The sequence below is a fragment of the Triturus cristatus genome, chromosome 10 (genome assembly GCF_964204655.1).
Source record: "Triturus cristatus chromosome 10, aTriCri1.1, whole genome shotgun sequence".
In the NCBI taxonomy this organism is placed as follows: domain Eukaryota; kingdom Metazoa; phylum Chordata; class Amphibia; order Caudata; family Salamandridae; genus Triturus; species Triturus cristatus.
Genome location: NC_140593.1, coordinates 153620901 through 153643887, shown reverse-complemented (window position 1 = coordinate 153643887; position 22987 = coordinate 153620901). Strand labels below are relative to the sequence as shown.

Genomic DNA, 22987 nt, shown 5'->3' with positions numbered 1-22987 from the left:
GCAAGAATTCAAGGTTTGCTCTTCACCTGTGATAATGAATGTAACTAGAGATGCAGCAGAAAGCTGCAGCATGCAAAAGTTGACAGGTAAATGTACTTTGCTCAATAAAGTGTTCAGTTTTGCACCAGTTTTGCACCAGTAATATCAAAACATATCTCCTCTGCTGAAAATCTGAAGCAGGTATGGTAACTCATGGTATAAAGTGGCAACCATTCTTGTTTGATCCAGCATATTTTAGAAATGTCAATGTTTTCTCCCAATGTAACTATCTCCACTGCTTCCTGAAATGAGGCAGGTCCATTAGCAACAGTCTCTACCCAAACCGGCATTGTCGAGGTAAATTATATAATTCAAAATGGCTGCATTGTGGCTGGAATGCATGGATCAATGGCCAAGCAATGCAAATTAAATTGGCGGCCTCCATGAGAAAACGAGGTTTGAACCGCCGTACTGAACATGGAGCATCTGGAAAATGAGGGCGTAGGAGGCGGCCTTTTCAAAATCCTTTCTGACAAGCCTGCCTCTCACTTCATGGTCCCTGGCTCCTCCTTCAAGCAGGGGAAGGCCAAAGTCAGCAGTTGCAGCATCGCCTAAACACACAATTTGCATCACTGTGATCATACTCGCCTCGCTGCAACCAGATTCTGCAAACAGTTCTCGGCGACTGCATACCCAACCAGCAACAATGACAGTAGCCTGACGGATGTTGAAAGCGGAGGTTCAGGATCCCTTCACTTGTCGCCAAAAAGTTGTTGTAATGCAGGCAATTAAATAAACAGCAAACGTCTGTTGAGAGGACACTTTATTTACTTCCTCTCGCTGGTCAGCATCACTCACAATGAAAAGGCGCTCAGCTTGAAATCCTTCAGAACATAACGTTCTAGGAGGAACCAATCTGACCGCTAGTGCAGAGGAAACACAGGAACAATGGTAAACATCATTACAATAAGTGATTACATTACCATAATTGATTGCATTACTATACAGTATGTACAATACAAGAGGGCTGAACAAGCCAATGTTCTAATTACTTATATGAGCTCTCAGCTATCCCTCTTCATTCAATGGTCTGTTGTGTCAATCCTGTTTTTCTTCTGCCCACTACAACATAGAGCACGGGCGATGGTTCAGGCCAATTTTTGCACTGGCTAACTTCACTATGAGGGAGAGTATTCAATCGTCAACGAAGAGCTCATCTACACACCAAGCAGTTCCCTTAAGTGCCAGGAACTAATATGGTAGTACTGACTGTTTCTGAGCACATGGGTGATGGCCACCAGATTCTCCAACTATGAAGATGTGCAAGATCCATAAAAAAACAAGCATTGACAAAGCCAAAAGGCTGGTGCCCAGCACCAGAGCTATAGGTTTTGGCAATGTTTGTTTTTATTTATCTTTGGCTCAAAACTGTTCTGCAAAAAAATCAGATTTGATCTGTGAGGAATCCACATATTTTATAAATTTCCTTGCTCGGTGGATGACTGCAAAAAAGTGAAAAGTGGAGTAACTCTTTAAACACCCTTGCTATAGGTACGCCCCCCTTCATTATACAGAGACAGTACATCCGAGAACGTGTTCACAAGTAGGAACATGCCCTAGCCCTTACACAGGGAGCCTTTCCCAAATCTTGGTGGATCGTAAGAGCCTATGGAGGGTGAGCCCCCCCACCAGCTCACCAGTCATTCCCTCGATGACTTCAAGTCTACTCACTGAGAAAGGTGAGCGAGCTCCCTCGGCGTAGTTGGAAGCACAGACGTACCAAAGCCCCATAGAGTGTCAAACCACCTGGAACCTGTCTGATGACATGCAGTCTCACTAGGAATCAGTGTAATGGGGAAAGGTATGTGATCTGCATTATGAATTATACATGTTCCAGAGACAGTGGGTATGTAAAAGTAAATGTAGTGAGTCTCGGCAGGGACACTCAACTTCCTGTGATTCTAGGCAAATCACTTGATCTTCCCGTTCCCAGAAAAACAAAAGAATAAAACGAAACTGACCGTATATAATGTAAGGTAGGAGAGGGGGTCAGAAGGGTATGAGCTGTGTCTAAGAGGGTGGTGTAGAGATGAGGTGGTCTAGTGGTTACGAGGGTGGAGCGTAGTGGGAGGAGTAGGAGGAGGACTGCCCGGCAGGAAGAGGCGGAGCGGGGCAGAGTGAGGGCAGTGAGAGTAGGGCCACGCTGATGTAAGGTCAGAAATAAAGAGCCTAAAGAAACCTATCGTGTCTGTCGTCATTTGGCACAGCGAAGACACGACAGCTGGCGACGAGAGTGGGATGGAGCTAAATGCTCTCCCAGAACACTGGCACGCTGACGAGACTGGCGAAGGACTGGACGCGAGGAAACCAGCAGAAGCATCGTCACCCACGGGACGCACCCTGAGCGTGTGAAGAGCCCAGCAGCGTGAGGAGCGAGATCGCGGAACGTGCCCTGCATCGGAAGAGGGCCGGCGTTCGAAGGGCAGGAAAGAAAGCGACGACGCTGACACGCGCGTCTCCAGGTTAGAGCAGCGTGAAGACTCTCTCACTCACCTGCCTGTTGTGAAGCCCTGAGTGAGACGGATGATGGGAGGAGGCCGCCTGAGCAGTGCGCAGACCGGGAATGAATGAACTGAAAGCACGGCAGCACGTGTGAAGCCCATGCACGTTATCCGGCCGGCGGCCATCTTGAAGTCAGGCGGGGTACAAGACGTCCCATGCAAATAGACCCGGGCGGCCATTTTGAAGTCAGGCATCACCAAAATTTAAACAAGCACGAGCAAACGAAAAAATAAAAAATAAAAGAGAACAAAGCACACAAGCATACAAGGGACAGACACCTCAGAAAATAACAATTCAATAAAGACATAACAGAGCATCTACCGTGCTGAAGCAGAGTTCACTTCACGTGACACACGATGTCGCAACCAGGATCCCCAGCCCGCCCAGAAGCGAAGCCGATCGTCGTGGGACTGTCGCATCTGCGCCCTCCGGAGCCCCTGGCGCTCGAGTAGCATGGGCCCTCGCTGGGAAGAATGGATAGAAGATTTTGAGGACTATATCAAAGGCTCAAAAGTGATAGGGGATGAAGATCAACTGATCGCACTTCGAAATCTCGTGGGAAAGGACATCAGCAAGATGATAAAAGAACTCCCCGCCGCAGACGCGGGAACGTATGCTAGAGTGCGAGAAGCCCTGGATAAGAAGTTTTTGCATAAGAAGAATGTGGACTACGAACGGTACGTGTTTCAGAGAGCGCGACAGGAGAAAGATGAGGTCATGGGCTCGTACATAACGCGGCTACGGCGATTGGCGCGCCACTGCAACTTCGAAGCTTTCTCGACGGATGATGCCATACGGCTGCGTGTGATTGACGGCTGTCAGTCAGAGTCACTTCGCAGGAAATTACTGAAGAAGAGCCACACCTTAGATGAAATAGAAGAACTCACGAGGCTACACGATCAGACAGAGGAACAGGCCAAGACAATGGAGGCAGGACGCATGGAACGCAAGGAGCTAGCCTGTCAAGTACGCACCGAACGCCCCCGCTGGGGATCAAGAGAGCGGGAGCGACACGCCCGGCCGCCGTCGAGACACCGCCGCCCTGGACATCGACGGCCAGACTCGGGGAGGAGGAGCAGGCGTCAGGATCATGGGAAAAAGACGCCAGTGCGAAGGTGCTACAGATGCGGGTACGACTTCCCACACATCGGAGCATGCCCCGCCCTGGGGCAGCAGTGCCACAAGTGTGGCCGGAACAATCACTTTGAGACCATGTGCGGGGAGTACCGCCGTGAAAAAGACAAAGATTCAACAAGGTTGCCAAGAGGCGAGACGCGCCGCCATCATGCACGAGCGGTACATGACCGTCGGAAGTCATCATCCAAATCCTCCCAGTCTAGCAGGGAGTCACGGTCCTCAAGGTGGTCCAGAAGATCACCGTCTAGAGACTCTGAGTCACCATCAAGTGAACAGGAATATTCCGTGGAATATGCAAACATGATTGCCGATCCAGACCAACTAAAAAAATACCCCCGACTGGACATCAGCATAGGCACGCATCCCACGAAGTTTGTGATGGACAGTGGGGCATCCCTCAACTACATCCCCGTGACAGAGTATAAGAAGATGAACCCTCGGCCTCGGCTCAATCCAGCACATGTCCGCGTCTACACCTGGATGTCCAGGAAGCCGCTCCCATGTCTTGGGAAGTTCTCATCGACACTGAGGCATCAAACAACATCTATTCCAGCCGTGATACATGTCATCGAGGGGCCGGAAGCAGACTGTCTCCTCAGCCTGCCAACAGCTGAACGGTTAAAACTGGTAGAGATACTCTACCGTGTCAACAGTGACAACGACACCATCCACAAATTCCCGAAGCTGTTCTCCGGGCTCGGCAAAATTAACAGAGGCCAGATTCGCCTCCACATAAATGACCAGGTCCGCCCAGTTGCCCAGCATCCACGGAAAGTACCTTTCCACCTCCAGCAAGCGGTGGAAGATGAGCTACAAGATCTGCTGGAAGCCGACATCATCGAACGGACAGAAGGCACCACGCCGTGGGTATCTCCGGTAGTGGTCGTACCGAAGAAAGGAACACCAGGGAAGGTCCGACTCTGTGTGGACATGCGGATGCCCAACACCGCCATCGAGAGAGAGCGTCATCCAGGACCCCATTTAAGTGACATGATAGCTGCCCTAAATGGGGCGAGGGTGTTTTCTAAACTGGACCTCAACAAAGGCTACCACCAGTTGGAGCTCCACGAAAGCTCCCGATATATCACAACGTTTGCAACGCACCTAGGGCTGTTCAGATATAAGAGGCTGAATTTTGGCATCTCATCAGCCGCCGAGATATTTCAAGAGGCTATTAGACAAACAATCCATCACATCCCGAACACGCTGAACTACAGCGATGACATTTTAGTCTTCGGGGCGAACGTCCAAGACCACGACACGGCCCTGGACAGAGTTTGCCATGCCCTCCTAGAAGCAAACCTCACGCTCAACAGAGAGAAGTGTGAGTTTCACCAGTCGCAACTGAAATTCTTTGGCCACATCTTTTCTGGAGCCGGGATGAAGCCAGACCCTGACAAGGTGAGCACTCTGAACAACACCAGGAGTCCACTTGACGTCAGTGATGTACGGTCCTTCCTGGGCATGGCGAGCTACTGCTCAAGATACATTAAGGACTACGCCACACTCAGCCACCCCCTTCGCACACTGACCAAACAGGGACAAGTGTTTGAGTGGACGTCAGAATGCGAGCGAGCATTTCAGGACATAAAACGGGCCGTGGGCACGGTGGAGAGCCTGGCATACTTCAGCCCAGACCGCAAAACCGAAATAACCGTGGACGCAAGCCCCGTCGGACTAGGTGCCATCCTGGCCCAATACGACAAAGACACGGACCAACGTCACATAGTGGCCCACGCCAGCCGGAGCCTTTCAGACACAGAGAAGGCCTACTCCCAACCTGAAAAGGAAAGCCTTGCGGTGGTGTGGGCGTGCGAACACTTCCACGTGTTTATCTACGGCAAACATTTCACCATGGTGACGGACCACCAAGCACTCATCACCATCTATGGCAATCCACGGTCCAAAATGCCACCCCGCATTGAACGGTGGGGACTCCGTCTGCAGGAATACACGTTCACCATTGTGCACAAACCTGGGAAGGCGGCCAACCCAGCCGACTATATGTCGCGTCACCCTGAGGACTCACAGTGTCCCACACCTTCCATTGCAGACGAATACATCCACTTTGTAGTGGATCAGGCGCGGCCACCAGCGGTTCCCCTAGAGGCTATCCAGGACGCCACCCGGCAAGATACAATGCTGCAACAGGTGATTCGAAGAGTTCGAACAAACCGGTGGCGGCACGAAGACTCGGAGGACGAGAGCGGTGACCCAACAAGGCGTCAGGAGTGGCAAGCATTCCGGAACGTGTGTGAGGAACTATCAGTCACAACGGACGGCCTGCTGTTAAGGGATCACCGAATTGTCATCCCCCAGCAACTGAGGCAAGGAGTCGTCAACTTGGCGCACGAAAGCCATCGAGGAGTGGTCACGACGAAAAGGGCCCTTCGTGAACGCGTCTGGGTCCCTTTCCTGGACAAAATGGTAGAGCACACTCTGAAAGACTGTCTGCAATGCCAAGTGGTAAGGCAAGGAGACCCGCCAGCCCCACTTCAGATGACGCCCCTACCGCCAGGAGTATGGCAAGAACTAGCAATGGATTTCTATGGCCCCATGCCGTCGGGCAAGTATGTGTTGGTAATAATAGATGAATACTCGAGATTCCCCATCGCCCGGTTTGTGACATCCACCAACGCGGCCGCCACACTCACCATCCTGGATGAAGTCTTTGCAGCCTGGGGAATACCCACAGAAGTGAAAACGGACAATGGTCCCCCTTTCAACGGCCGGGAATTCAGTGACTTCATGACACTAATGAATGTGCGGCACCGACGGATAACACCACTATGGCCGCAGGCCAACGGCACAGCTGAAAGGTTCATGGCCACCCTCAAAAAGACATTCCAGCAAGCCGCTCTTGACAAGAAAGACCCACAGGCGGCACTCAACGATGTACTCCGAGCGTACCGGACGACGCCGCACGCCACCACAGGCAAATGTCCAGCAACACTCATGCTGGGGCGCCCGGTCAGGACACGGATACCCACCTGGGAGGGAGCACTACGACCAATTTCCCCCAGCCGCGTCCATCGGGAAGTGGAAGCCACTGACAAAGCTCGCAAAGAAAGCATGAAGACGTATGCGGATGGCAGAAGACGAGCTCGCTCCCTCTCGTTCCACGAAGGAGATTGCGTGGTCGTCAAGCAGGAGCAATGCAAGAAGACGGATAGCAAATTCAGAGCGGAACCTCTGACAGTCATTCGACAGAAAGGCACCATGCTGACAGCGGAGTCAGACCACAGGCGCGTAACCCGAAACGTGTCTCACTTTCAGAAGTGCAGTCCGGCTCTGCAAGAGACGCTCGAGTCGCGAATGACACCATCAAGAGTTCGACAGTCAGAAGCACGGAGCGAAGACGACAGCCACCCGGGACAGGAACCCGGTGCCGGCGCCACTGTAGCGCTTGAAGGATGTACACTTAGACCACGACAAACAATCCGCCAGCCCAAGCGGCTAATTGAAGAGATGTAACTCTTTAGTGACTCGCTTCATTTGCTAACAAAGGGGGAGATGTAGAGATGAGGTGGTCTAGTGGTTACGAGGGTGGAGCGTAGTGGGAGGAGTAGGAGGAGGACTGCCCGGCAGGAAGAGGTGGAGCGGGGCAGAGTGAGGGCAATGAGAGTAGGGCCACGCTGATGTAAGGTCAGAAATAAAGAGCCTAAAGAAACCTATCGTGTCTGTCGTCATTTGGCACAACGAAGACACGACAGGTGGGGGAAGGAGGGGCTGCCCCGCTATAACGATAACTCTCGTAAGGAGCTACTTACAAATATCGCTTTGTCTTTTCTTATACTTCGGCAGTCTATCTTGCTTCTAATTATTATACGCTACCAGATATTTAAGCGCACTGACATCGGCAATGACGTGCCCCCTCTTTTCAAATAATTAAATGAAGAGGTCTTATGTTAATTGACGGGGTCTTTCTGTCCCGAAACAAAGGCCTTGAGTAGAGGTCCGCTGCGGAGCCGAGATGTCAGTCCCGTGCTACTTCAACACCCCTCCGCCCCCAGAAGAGATGGAACTTCCCAAAGGGAGCTGAAAGTTATGGGGAATTCCCGGAGTGAGCCCCATCTTCCCGTCTGCGCCCCTCTGCTTCGGAGATCTCACCTCACATGAACCCTAAGAAAGGGGTGAATTTTTTTACGGTAAAAATCTATTGCATATTTGTGATAAAATCAGGAGATTCAAAATGGAAAGGAGGGACACCCAGAGTGATCTTGTGCAGGGGTGCTGTACGAGACCATGCCCCCCTACACTCCAGAGGTCACAATATGGAGCTCTATGTGTGAAACACACCTGGCCGTGGCCCAGTCCCTGCACTCCTGGTGGCACAATATCTAGCTCTGGTGTGACACATGAAGCTCTTTGTGAAACACATACCTGGACGTGGCCCACTCCCTGCACTCCTGGTGTCACTATATCTAGCTCTGGTGTGACACATGGAGCTCCTTGTGAAAGACACACGTGCCCGTGGCCCAGTCCCTGCACTCCTGATGTCACTGTTTCTAGCTCTGGTGTGACACATGGAGCTCCTTGTGAAAGACATTGCTGGGCAGTGCACAACTCCCGCGCCCCTTAGTTTCATCATACAGAGTTCTTTGTACCGCCAGTACTTCCCTCAACTTGAATGTCACCACATGGAGCTCCTTGTGAAACACACATGTGGGACTTCACCAGTGCTTTGACTCCTGATGTTACCTCATGCAGCTCTTTGTGAAAGGCATGACAAGGTCTTGCACCCCTTTGTTCACTACATGGAGTTCCTTGTGAAAGACGTAACCTACTCCAGCACCACTCCGGCTTCCCTTTTTTTCACAGCACATGGAGGTCTTTAGCAAGGACATACACAGGCCTGCACCACTCCCCGAACCCCTTGTTTCACCACATGGAGCTGCTTGTGAAAGACATTCATGCGCCCTGCACCACTCCCTGTGTCCCTTGCTGTCACCACACAGACCTCTTTGTAAAGACATGCCCAGGACCTGTATCACCTCCTCATCCTCGGTGGAACCATATGAGCTCCTTAGACAGGCGTACCAAGGCCCTGCACCACTCCCTGCACTCTTGGTCTAACTATTGTGAAAGGCATTCGTGGCCCTGCACCACTCCCCGCACCCTTGGTCTCACCACATTGAGCTCCTTATCGTGGACATACCTGGGCCTGCACCACTCCCTGCACCCTTGGTCTCACAACATGGAGCTCGTTATCGTGGACATACCTGGGCCTGCACCACTCCCTGCACTCTGGGTCTCACTATTGTGAAAGGCATTCGTCGCCCTGCACCACTCCCCGCACCCTTGGTCTCACCACATGGAGCTCCTTATCATGGACATACCTGGGCACCACTTCCCACACACCTGAGGGCACCAGTGAAGCTCCTTGTGAATGTGTGACCCAAGCAGGAGAGGAGTTGGCCCAACAGCAAGGGCTGTCGACCTCTAATCGAGTCTTGGCGGGGACGATCAACTCTTGTGATTCTGGGCAAATCACTTAATCTCCCCGCCTAACAAAAATGTAACGCAACTGGTGCTCGTCAAGTTCGCGCTAAATAAAACTCTGTAAAAAAAAAAAGCACTGGTCCCTGTACCACTCCCTGCCCTCCTGGTGTAACCTCTCTGATCTCATTGTACAAGTTTGTTCCTGGGGGTGGGTCCACCCCCTAAGTCACCACAGTGAGCTCCTTCTGAATGTGTGACCCAGGCACCAGACCCTGTACCACTCCCTGCCCTCCTGGTACAGCCACTCTGATCTGATTGCACAAGGTGTCCTCCTGAGGAGGGTTCACTCCCTGCACCCTTAAGTCACCACAATTACCCCTTTGTGAATGAGTGATCAGGGCGAAGGTCTCAGCACAACACCCAGCCCTGGTGCCACCACCATGATACTGCACAAGTCTGATTCTGGGCGTGGGTCCTCTGCTTGAGCCGTGAAGTCACCACTGGGAGCTTCTTGTGAAAGGATGAACCAGCTTCTCTTTCACTCCCTCTCTCACAATCAGACTCACTTCCTTACGGCGCTGCCACGAGTATTCACGAGGAAACCCCTGCTCGCGGCAGCGAGTGCGGGGGACAATCCACCGCAGACTTTGTCCTTGTGGGAACTGCGTCTCGTCGCCCAGACCTGCCTTGGATATAATAATATTAATAACCATCGTCATCTTTATTACAAAAATAACTTCTAAATATACATTTCTTAAACTAAATAGTAATTAATCTCTCGAGCTCTACCTTATGTGCCCCTAGTTTTATTTTATTATATTCCACTCTGTCTTCGGGGACCTTTGACCTAGGAAGAGAAATCTCTGTATTTTAAACTTTGTTTCAAGATAAATAAAAGTTGCGGGTCATTCTCGGCCCCCTGGAGTGGGAGGAGCTCGGAGGAGGGACAGGTTGAGGTGAGGGGTGGAGGATGGAGAGAGACGAGGGGGAAATTCCACACACCTTCCAGGGCTCCCCCCACCACCACCACCAGCCCCTCCCACCACAGACTGTATAAAACCTGCGCGAGCGGAGAACAGGCAGACGAGGAGCAGCTGCTGTCACAGAGCACCCCCAAACAAGAACGACCCTCACAGCACCCCCAAACAAGAACGACTCTCACAGCGGACTCCTCAGAGACGAGACCTTCCCACACAGGACTCTTAAGAGACAGAAGAGGCACACCGGCCCTCAGAGATCTTCCCTCAAAAACAGAAGAGACCCATCAACCCTCAAAGAAACCTTCTCGGAGGCAGGACCGGCCCTCATAGGTCACCCCAAGAGGCAAGTCCTACCCTCTCAGAGTACACCTCAGAAATAGGACCGGTCGTCACAGGGCGTCTTTCCAGACCATATCCTCAAGGAGAGGCCCTCGGATACAGGAAGCTAGACGACCCTCACCCAAGGGTCCCTCAAAGAAAACGGAGGCGCGGCCCGTGACGGAAAACAGAGCTCCCGTCCCTCGGTATGTAACTTTCGTCCCTCAGTGATATTTTCCTCTTGTGTACAACCTGTCCACGCCTACACCGTTTAGTGTGAGCAACCTGTCCTTGTCTCTCCACACTGCACAGTGTGGCGCTTTACACTGATGGACAGTCTGCCTGGCTCTCACTTTACACCTGTCCGATCTCCACCTGCCCGTCTCTCTGTGCATCTCACCTCTGGTTCACATTTCACTTCTTAACTCGTCTCACCTCGTAAACTTTCACCAAATTTCAGCTCCTGTTCTCACCTCTAAGCTCCATTTTATCTCCTGCCCTAGTCTTAGTTTCACTGCCCAGCCCCATCTCATCCCCTGCACCGAATGCCCCTTTCTCACCTGCCTTCCATCTCACTCACTGTCCCACTCTCATGTGCCTTCCATCGCACCCACTGTCCCACTCTCATGTGCCTTCCATCTCACCTACTGTCCCACTCTCACGCCTTCCATCTCACTCACTGTCCCACTCTCGCATGTCTTCCGTCTCACCCACTGTCCTAATTTCACGTCTTCCATCTCACCCACTGCCCCACTCTGACATGTCTTTCATCCCACTCACTGCCCCACTCTCACATGTCTTCCATCTCAACTACTGTCCTACTCACACGTCTTCTATCTCACCCACTGTCCCACTCTCGCATGTGTCTTCTATCTCACCCACTGTCCCACTCTCATGTCTCTTCCATCTCACTCACTGTCCCACTCTGGCATGTCTCTTCAATCTCACTCTCTGTCCGACTCTCAAATGTCTCCTCCATCTCACCTACTTTCCCACTCACGTGTCTTTCAACTCACCCACTGTCCTAATCTCACGACTTCAATCGCACCCACTGTCCCACTCCACATGAGTCTTCTATCTCACCCACTGGCCCACTCTCGAATGTGTCTTCTATCTCGCCCACTGTCCCACTCTCACGTCTCTTCCATCTCACTCACTGTCCCACTCTGGCATGTCTCTTCCATCTCACTCTCTGTCCGACTCTCAAATGTCTCCTCCATCTCACCTACATTCCAACTCACGTGTCTTTCATCTCACCCACTGTCCTACTCTCACGACTTCCATCTCACCCACTGTCCCACTCCACATGAGTCTTCCATCTCACCCACTGTCCCACTCTCACATCCTGTTGCCATCGCACCTCTGTCTGATATTAGGCCTCTGGCTCCTGTCCCACCTCCTGTTCCCCATCTAACCCCGGGCACCAATCTAATCTGGGTCTTACCCACCCAGCTACCCGTCTTCCATCTCATTCTTACCTCCTGCCCCTCTCACCTGCTGTCCCACTCTCACCTCCTATCCCGCTCTCACCTGCGGCTAATTTCTTGTCTATTGACCATTCTCCCCTCCCCCAGGTCTGCCGCTCACCATGGAAGGCTTCGCCTCTGTGTACTACAGTGAACCATCCGTCATGGGCTTCCTCGCCAACGTCATCAGCGCCTTCCTGGTGGCCCTAGAGAACTTCTTTTCCTTCCACACCAGTGTGAACGCTGAAGGGGTGGAGAACATCCTGGCAGGTGAGTGTGGCAGCCACAGATCGCAAAAAGGGTTACAGGTGGCGCTGGGATAACATGCATAAAACACTTGGAGGGAGGGGGTACACACTCGCGCACACAGACACACACACCAGTGCTGACAATTCATGTGTTATTTCTTGCAGGGGTCCATCTCATTCTGATTGGAGGACTGACACAACTCATTGCAGGCTTCCTGTGCTTCCGGAAGTACGATCACCTGGGGAGCACCGCCTTTGTGGCATTCGCCGCCCTCTGGAGCAGCTACGGGGCTACACGTGTCGTCCTGGGAGCGTATCCCACCATCCACAACACCACACAAACCCTGAACATTTCTAACAGCCAGACAATCATGGCTGCCTCCCCTCTTCCGGTCAGCGAGAGCGCAGTAGCAGGGCTGGTGGCATACACCGCCGTCGCCTTCATCCTCTCCTTCTGCTCGGCCACCGTTAACTACGTCATGCCTTTCGTGTTTGGCGCCATCGCCCTCACACTGGTCTTCGAGGCAGTGGGGCTCTTCGGACAGTGGGCGCTGGTGGTCTCCGGGACCCTGGAGCTGCTCATTGTGTTGTTTGGGTTCTATGGTGCCACTGCCCTGCTCCTGAAGGGCCTGACCCAGAGGAATGTCCTTCCAGGCTTCGGGAACCCCATGTTCAGCGTCTTGCTTCTGGGCTCGGCCAACAGCACCTCTTCCAGTGGCATCGGGGAGGAGACCAAGAAGAACTCCAAGTACGCGGAGCCCATGGCCTTGGGACACATCGCTGACACTGTGGCCTCGCTCATCTTTGCCTTTTATTCCTTTGGGTACATGAAGACCTTCTACATTGGTGCCATCTGGGTAAGCATCAATGCGCTGTCCCAGCTCTGCGCCAGCTACTACAGTTACTTGAGAGAAGACGTCTACCACACCACCAAGCTTGGACTCCACAGCCTGTTCTGGTTGCTGATGTCCTGGGAAGAGTTCATCCTCACGGTGCTCCTCTCGGGGGACAATGTGGATAAGAGCCGAGCGGGCATGGTGGGGGGCTGGTTCTTTCTGGTCGCCGCTTGCATCCTCTGCCTGATGTCCCTCAACAGAGACCTCCTGGAGGTGCTGCAGAATTCATGCTTCCTCCTCCTCACTGTCTCCACCATCCAACAGATTCCACTCCAGGGATCCCATATCTTCTTCGGAGTGGTCTGCAGCATTTACACAGCCACCTCCCTCTACGCCACTTTTGCCAGCCTCATTAACTCCATAGCTGACAAGTCGTTGATCTCTACTGGACCCCAAGTGATGTCATCAGCTATGCTCCAGGAGTTGCTGCTGTGCCTGAAGCGCGTCACCAGCAGGTCTAAGGAGGGCCAGGAGGTCAGCACTACCAGATGCCAGCTCCCTGATGCCCTCTTCTTCATCTGCAATGGCTTGGCCTCACTCTCTGCCATCCAGGGGTCCCTCGATGACCATACCAGAGCCCACCTCTCCATCCCTTGGGTGCTGATCCCTGGTGCTCTCTTCCAGTTGTACGTCTGCAGGATCGTGGTCCAGAGAGGTCGAAGATTTGGGTCGGTCCTACCATTCTGTTATGCTGCTGTATGGGCCACATGGGCGTGGCTACGACTTGCAGGTAACTTGTGATCTCTTAATCTTATTCTTTACAATGTGCAAAATGTTTGCCGAAAAGTCCTAGGGATCCAGTGTCATGAAGCTTCTGTGTGGTTTAGATTATAAGGCATACCAGTAGGGGCAATGGGGGTGATGTATATTTGTGGTTATTAGTTTCATTTGTAGTAGCCATGCAGTTCTTTTTCTGACTGGGGGCCCTTGTAAGCAGTGACCTGTAGAAGTACCGGCTAGGGATCATATGTGATGGCTGCCAGGTGGAGGGCAAAGGGTGGAAGAGGAGTGCAGCTGGTCGCCACTAGGAGGGGACTAATGACTTATGGAACCATTAATAGATCTGGATAAACTATTGTTGATAATCCATTTGTGGGAAGAACCAATAGTTATTATCACCTTTGTTCAAATAACTGCTAATTTCTTGTACCCGGGGGCATATTTACCAGAATTAAATTATCCCTTGTCTTCTGACACATGCGAGAAAACAACTTAAACTGGGATTAGGTGTTTCGAGAAGTGTGTTTCACCAAATCAGGGCGCACCTGTTCAGGATGAGGTGGAAGATACAGTTTTACACATCATCAGAAGACAATATCCAGCACCATGATTGGCTGTTAGATGAGTGAGGTGTTGGGCAGTATATGGTCCTCCTTCATCCCTTGTCTCTGGTCCTAGCCATCTGCTGCCTTTGAAGGAAGAGCTCCTTCCTATGTTCTGTTTCATCCATGACTAACCCTCTGCCCCTCCTCCTCTTCCCTCTCCAGGTCCCCTGCTGAATATCCACGTCGCCTGTTATGGTGCATTCACTGTTGGTGCTGTCACCTTCCTGGTCATCAATGTCTTCCTGATGTCCTTGGGTAAGTCTCTCCGGATACTGATGTCCAGTCATCCCTCTGTTGAATACTTGAGGCCCAGGTGCCCTAACAGACAGCAGCTGCTTCCGGCTGTAGTGGGTACGGGCCGGTGTCTGTCACTCGATGGTCCTTTGTTCTGGGGCATCGTAGTGTCCTCATCTAAAGACTTGAGCAACTGTGACCCCCGCTGACCTCTGAAATATGTCATATCCGACATCTGACGCCATCCTGTTCTGCTTGTTCCACAGTCGCCTATGCCAACGTGGTGCTGGTGCTGCTCGCCCTGCTGATGGAGGTGGTGATGGTCTGTTTCCTGCTCTTCACCTTGGAATGCCTGCCCCTCGCACTCGAGAGTAAGTGGACACCTTCCACTGTGGGTTCCTCTTCTGTGTTAATGCATGCCAGTGATCTCCAAAGGGTTAATTCATGATAAACAGGCAATTCCTATCAAGTGCCATCCCGAGTCCACCTGTAATGTGTTGGGGGCTAAAGGGAAGTGGTCTGTAGAAAGGACTGGCGTGTGCCTTACAAGCCTGGCTCGAATGGAGTCAGTTACAACCCTGACATTTGTCTGGTTCTCTGCCAGACCTCCACATTTCTTAGTTTTTGTATCTGTCTCTCCACTGCTGCCTTAACATCACCGTGTTATAATACGAAGAGTTGGGGTGAGCCCCATAACCCAGGGAACCAGGGCAATTAAGTATAAACCAACAAAGGGGTTCATGCACCAGTTTAAATGCTTTACCACACTTAATTTCATACAGACCGAAGTAGAGTGAAAAATTAATCTCTGTCTTATTTTTATATTTTATCTGGGTGGCATTTACCTTTTTTAAATCCCTCCTGAAGGAACCCCTGTCTTGGTTTAACATCAACGTGATCAGCACGCGCCTCTTTTTTTGTTGATAGTATTAAACTTAAAGTCTAATTTTCCCGTCTTTGTGTGTTTTATTAGTCACAGTATTATCTGTCTTCAGTCTCGTCTGTATCTACGGGGCAGCGGCATCTCTTGGAAACTGCATTTTCACCAAGGACCTAATTCCCATGGGACCACCTCTCTTCAAGGTACAGTGATAAGTACATGCAATATGTTACGATTACTATTCTTAAATTAACACTCAGTTCCGATAAATGTGTCTCTCAAATAACCAGTCTTGAGTCCTCTAACTCTGGGATGTGCATGTGCTGCTCAAGGACAGCTGTAGGTGGCGCTGTCTCACCCCTTGTCTGCTCTTTGCACTTTTAGGAAACAAAGTCAGAGGAGAAAGTTGAGGCGTCGGACTCCTGCGTGTGCCCCGATTCCTATCGCACCAGCAGTCTAAGGACCATCGCTGCCCTGCTGGACCAGGGTGGGGTGTGCGGAGTCCCCACAGACACGGTCTACGCTCTGGCGGCCTCCTGCAAACACCCTGAGGCCATCCAGAAGATATACACCATCAAGGTGAGCACCGAGGAGCGGACTTCCGCAGAATTTACCCGAATACTTAGAATTCACCCTGCGGGCGGAGACCTTGTCATGGAAACGTCAGGGTAAAACCATTCTGCAGAGGTGTGATTACCATGGTGATACCAGCCTAGAGTATGTACAGTTGGATATATTGACATGGAATTTACAGGGTAAAACCATTCTGCAGGGGTGTGATTACCATGGTGATACCAGCCTGGAGTATGTACAGTTGGATATATTGACATGGAAAATACAGGGAAAAACCATTCTGCAGGGGTGTGATTCCCATGGTGATACCAGCCTGGAGTATGTATAGTTGGATATATTGACATGGAAATGACAGGGTAAAACCATTCTGCAAGTGAGGGTTTTCATGGTAATATCTGCCTAGAAAGTTCCAACTCCAAAATGTAAAAAAAAAAAAGAAAGCAGCCAGGTTAAAGGGTAGCTTGTCATACTTTGGGGGAGAGTGTGAGATGGGGGTGATAAGGGAAGTGTGGGCTCCAGTCCACACATAGTCTCAGGAGAGAACCCTGCTTTAGGGGCAGGAGATCCCAGCGAGATGCTATCACGTGCACAAGAAAGATACTAATGCCCCAGATTACACAGTGACTCTGCATTCTCAGACTGTGCAGATTCCATTGCATTGAACTCTGTGGCCAGTGTCTGTCTGCTATAGGACATTAGAAAGAGAGTAACAGAGAACAAGGGAACCCTGTGTGCCAAGAGGGACCGAGGGCAATAGTGTATTGCAAGAGACATAGGTCCCTACCAAACAACATAAGTGTATAAGCACAGAACTACAATTAGACCTGTGTGGTACTTCCAAATGGAAAGGATTGTATTTATTTAAACATGCAGTAAAAAGGAACAATAACATTGACAGTCCAGTGGTTAATGTGACGGGTATGGAAATCAACAGATTTCCAGACCGCAGGAATTTGCATCAATATCTGAGATTAACGATACATATTTAGAACATTCACAATGCCAAAAGACAACTCGTGTTCAACATAAATCATCATACACTAGGAGTCACGGTGTAAGTGTCATTAGAAGGCAATAAAGGCTTTTAACTTGTACAATCTGTTGGCTAGCACTAGAGACATTTTGTTTATTTACAGAGGTGGTGTGACTGGGTCTAAGGATCCTGCACATAATCTCTGACGGTCCTGCCCTCCCCCTTCTCTCTCTAAACCATTCATTACTTCCCTCTCTTCCATACTCTGCAGGACCGACCCCTGGAGAAGCCCATCTGTATCTGCATCTCCCATCTGGACCAGCTGCGGGCCGTGAGACCCCCGTTCAGCCCTCTGTTGTGGGACTTCATGGGGAGCGTCTACCCTGGGGGTATCAGCTGCATCGTCCAGAAGGGGGAGTGGCTGAAGAGGATGGGTACGTGTGACCTCTTCTGCATGGGCTGTTTCTTTGTCAAAGAAAGGTGGGCTGGGGAGGCTAGAGGGGTGAGGGCTACAAATGCCAGAAATTGTGCCTGTGGCAATTCAGGGGTGTGCTCACTTCAAGTATATGCTGCTTGTCTAGATCATGCTTTACTCACCCCCCCCCATGTGTACCGACCCCCATCTCTTGCAGGAATTACTTCACCCCTTAAGGTCTACAGAACCCCATCTCAGGTCCTATTGTATGTACATATCAGAGTTCATTCAGCCCCTCCTAATATATGCATACCCCAGTTCATGCAGATATTACCTGCACGTTCACCCCTTGATATCTACAGACCCCCATCTCATGGAGGTATCACATGCACATGGACCCCCTGATGTCTACAGACCCCCATCTCATGCAGGCATTGCATGTACATTCACCCTCCTGATGTTTACAGATCCCCATCTCATATAGCTATTACATGTGCATATCAGGGTCCAGTGACCCCCATTCTCGAGGTCCCTATCAGATGGAGCTATTGCATATACATATCAGGGTGCAGTCCCCCCTTTAATGTGTAGCGACCTCAATCTCATGCAGGTATTACATGCACATTCACCCCTAAAGCACACAAACCCCCCATCTCATGTACCCATTGCATGTGCATATTATATATATTATGTATATATGTGTGTGTGTGTGTACATGTGTGTAAACCAGATGAAGAAATATATGTGACTCGCACAATTCCTGACTAAAACATTAATTAAACCCTGCAGCAATGACAAAACAAAGAAAGGTTGCGTTCGGTATACTATGGCTGTATGAGAAAAAATGTTTTGTGTGTTGAGTCAGTGTACTTTTCAGTTGTAAAATAGTCCCTCGCGCAGACAGAATGATATATCAAACAGCCATAAAATTATGTAAGACAGAAATACTTTTTTAAAGAATGTTTAACATTATGTATTGCAGACATCTGGCCTCTCAAGATATAACAAACAAATGTGTGCATGCCTTTCACAGTTTTTTAATCAGCCGCAGTGCATGCAGGTAACAGCTCTGCATTGCCCCTCGAACCCCCCCCCCCCCCAACGTGGCCCCTCCGCTGTATCCTGCATGGACCGTGGCTGTTTGAAATGCTTTAGAAGAGCTTCTTTCATAATAAATGGACAATGTGTGCCCACTGCACAACTAGAGCAATCACGTCTTCAAGGACCTTCATTAACTCTTGATGTTCAGAGACTAGACCATTCAAACATCTGCTCAGATTAAGCACAACCAAATGAAGGCACAACTGTACAGCATCTCTGTTCATGATGCTGAGAAAATAAATAAAGTCAAACTCAAATGCTCAATCACTCACACCTGACTTGATGCTGATTCATTTTTTATGTTCTCTTTCTGTAGGAGTTGGACCAGCTTATGACATTGTGGGCACCAAAGACTCCATCATGATCCGAGTGCCGGACCACACTATCTCTGCCCACCTGACCGACATGACCGGCCCTCTGGCCATCACTTCTGCCAATCCCAGTGGGGAGTGTGACAGCACCCACCATGACATGGTCATCTCGTGAGTACTCATTCAGAACAGGGGCTGAAATCAGGAAAAGGTTGTCATTGGGCCTTCTGCGTAAGAGATGGTGCCTGGGGTTTGAGAGTTACTAGATGGCTGCTAGGAGCTGAGGGCAGGGACAAGGATTGCGGAAGGGCGTGAGCTGAAGATTCTGAAAGGTGAATGGAAGAGTCTTGGAGTATTGATGGGCGGTGAGCTATTTTGAATGAGTTTAGGCTTTTTTAAGCATATGACTAGACTGGTGCTACTGAAAGGTGAAAGGAGGGAAAAGGGTGTTGATGATATCTCATGCATATGTTTTAGGGTATTTGAGATGCTTGGCATAAGCCTATATGTGGGTGCATTAAACACAGGTGTGTTTGACTAGTTGAGCTTGAGGTCAGGTAGATGTTTGCCTTCCTCTGGCTTTCCCTTAATCCCCAGCACCTGAGCCTTTGTCGATTATTTCTTTAAATGACTGATTTTGTATTTCTGCTCTGTGTTTCAGGCGTCTACGGCACAAGCTGGAGGGGGTGCTGTGTGATGGGGACTCCTATGAGATGGTGGGCTCCACGGTGGTGAACTGTCTGAGAATAGACGAAGGTGGGTCTTAACCAGTGCTTGTTTCTGTTTCATCTCTGTCCCCTGCTATTCCCAAACTAGATCAGTTGCATCCTTGGATATGAACAGGGAGCTCTGCACCCCCACCCCTTCCCACCCGCCAAACACCTGCCATGAGATTTGGGAAAAAACTGTCCGGATCCAGTGGATTCCTGGTGTCCAAGGCATACAGACTTACAAAGCCCAGAATGAATGGACAGTTGAAGCATTAAAGGGGCTAAGATAAATGCGTAACAAAGAGATGCACTTTATTGAGCCCCTGAGGAAAACTCCAAGCGCGTGTTCTAAGTTTGCAGGGATGCCACCGGAGGTTTCTTACCTCTGCCAAATCCTGACCCCTACTTTAAACTTTACAAGCATTTCTCTTTATCATTAGTCTGCACTATTGGTGTACCATCTTGCATAATTTGTTTCACAAAATTTTGCTAAAATTACATGAACAGTGTGAAATTCAGTTCGCCTTTACCTTGCATGAAATTTTCATGGTAGTATATACCGCAGATTAAAAAGTCATGATAGATACTGGCAGAAGACTTAATCAGCGAAAAATGTCTCTTACGGAGGCATTTTATGCTCAAAACCATCTCCAGTAAAGAAGAAATGATGCAAATTGCATACTGCAAATTCATCAAATTTAGTAATAGTGCTTACAAATTCACTCAGACTTAGCACATGGACCCAGAACCTCCCTCAGTAAGACACTATTCCCCAAGGCGGGATCTTTTATTTTTTCCCCAAACCCATTGTTTTTTCTCAGGGACAATTCCACCCCGCCCAAGTTACCCAATGACTGAAGGTCCTTACTCTAGTCCCATCTGTAAGTAGAGACCTCAGAATCACAGATTCTGACATGCAGATTTACAAAATATTGCCCATGCACAAATATACACAAATGTCTATTTAAAGAGCATTAGACCTGTTAAAAATTCCTAATTCCAGGGAGACTCACTCCATAATTTTTGAAGTACAGATTTAACTTACTATTCCATCTCCTGTCTGTATTTATTGGCCAAGTGCTTGATAGTGAGTTTACTGTGGGTCGACATTTTTGCAGGGGGATTGTTGTTTGTGGTAGATATTTTGGCAGTGAAAGATTTCGAGTCTGTATTTTAGCAGTTTGTTGTTTCCATGATATCCCACCCTGCCCCAGTCATTCAATGTCTCCTTGAGGGCGCAGACCCCACGCTTTCTCCAGTCAGTATATGCCATGTGAGAGGGCGGTTCCCTCCTGGACTCCATCACCCATTGGATGCTGAGGAGCCAATCCCTACTGTGCTCATTATGCTTGTCTCTTCCCTTCCCTCTGCTGCTCACAGACCTCAGAACTCTCTAAACCCTCTCAATCTCATGCTGTTGTGCTTCTTCCTTTCCAGGGATCCTGAGCATCGTGAGGGAGGGCTGCGTCCCCACTAGCCACATCATGCAGACATTCGAGAGGGTGAAGAACTTGCAGGTGTGAGGCTACCATTTGCTACGACAAGTCTTGTTCTACTGACCACAGCAGCATCTGCACAAGACCTGAGCCAGCTGCCATTTGCACTTTATTAACCGGAAATAGAAGTATCACAATCTGAGGCCGGATATCCGCGTTGAGCCTGAGCTGAAGGGAAGACATTGCCAGAACAGACTTACAGACGGCAGTGGAGCCGGGCATTCCTACAGACAGCTCACAATACTTTTTTGTCAGGATGCTTCAGTTTGATTGATTTGCCGATATTTTCTACCCTTCACACTCCAACAGGGCATTGACCTGAAAGTCAGCGCTTGGTGATGTGTACAGCGACAGATCCTCGATTCCACGCCCTCAGGATGCAGGGGCACAGATCTAATGTATATATACTGTTGCATTCTGTTTGTGTTCTTTGCTTGTACATTATATTTAAGGCTCCCGGTTTTATGGTATTTATTTTTTGGCCATTTCCATCTGTATTTATCCATATTTATTTTTGGGTCATTCTATCTGTATTTATCCAAATTTATTTTGTGTTTTGCGTGTAAATGAAGTTATAAAACTGTGCATTTCCATATCTATTTAAATGATAGACGCACAATCATACTTTGATGTCCGTCATGTGTTAGCTATTTAAGCTGCCAAATATTACATACCAATACATCCACTGGTAAATACTAGCATTATACCATAAATGTATTTTTTTACCCTCTGCCCTAAAGGAATTTTAATTTATAGCTGATACCGATGTTGTTGAAAAATTCTATTTATTTTGTTACTCTTAGGATGTCTGGTCCTGTCAGACCTCTCACCATGTTCCTGTGACAGAATACTGTCAGATCCAGACATCCCATATTGTTGCAAACAGAACTATTGGCTTCACTGGATGGTGCCGGCCACCCAATCGAGAGGAGCTTCAAGGATCACTGATAGAAGGTTTTGAGTTTTAGGGACCTGCACATAGTATTTAACTTATTTAATATATTGGAGTTTGTATTTATTGAAATAAAATTGCCCTTAAAAAGAAACTGTCTTTTCTCTTTGCTGTCAGGGGTACACTTTACCATGAATCCTCCTGTGATGCAGCTGTGAAAGAAAGGTGTCATGTATGTGTGAGCGTGTGTGTGCAATAATTGTGTAAAATTCAGTGGTATAAAACCCATATTTAACATGAAGTTTGGGAAATATTTCATAGTTTTCATTGAAATATGAGTTTTATCATCATAATCACAGCCCCAAAAAGCACTCTGCATCAGACCTTTACCATTGTCTGGGCTACTAGAATTAGGCTCAAGGGAGAACTAAAATATGTGTCATGGCTATCAAAACTAAGAGGAAATAAAAGGCAAATTATGTAGCACATTCTCTGAAAATATTATTTTTATCCATTTGAGGTAGAAACAATATGTTCTGTTGAAATCCGCAAATTATGTGTTAAATGTGATAAATTACGCAGTAAACGCTGCAGCCACAGAATCACATAAATCCAAAACCCTTCACCGTTGCCCATTATTTTATAAGAGTTATTATTAATGAAAGGGAAACCAACCCTAAACATTCTAATTCCAATCAGTGCCCATTAAGAGAACAGGTTTTTGCCAGCTAATTACCCCATAGAAAACATCAAAACTAAAGAATGCATAACAGGTGACTTGTAATATGTTCCATTACTGACATATATAGATTTGCTGTATTGCCACCTCGGAGTTCTGACGACATTTATAAACCACTCAGCCTTTGGACACGTGCTTTAAGGAGTGACAATACAATATTGCAATAGCAATGCTGGTTATGTTATGTACAGCATCTAGGTTTAGCAGAAAAGCACCACGATGCTCAACATAAAGAGAAGAAACTACTAATATGTTAGACTTTTACTGACTAATGCAAAATACAGCAAACATGATATACACACGATACTCC

The 22987-nt window shown here is 49.1% G+C and overlaps 1 protein-coding gene across 1 annotated transcript; it reads left to right on the top strand.

Moving 5' to 3' along the window:
• The first annotated feature begins 12006 nt into the window (after positions 1-12006).
• On the top strand, positions 12007-21073 carry LOC146789100 (uncharacterized). The gene is made up of 10 exons (XM_085629999.1): positions 12007-12154; positions 12298-13758; positions 14516-14608; positions 14854-14958; positions 15561-15670; positions 15852-16046; positions 17285-17447; positions 18846-19011; positions 19502-19596; positions 20988-21073. Exons 1-10 carry the CDS (start codon positions 12007-12009, stop codon positions 21071-21073), a joined length of 2622 nt encoding a protein of 873 aa, XP_085486125.1.
• The last annotated feature ends 1914 nt before the right edge of the window (positions 21074-22987 follow it).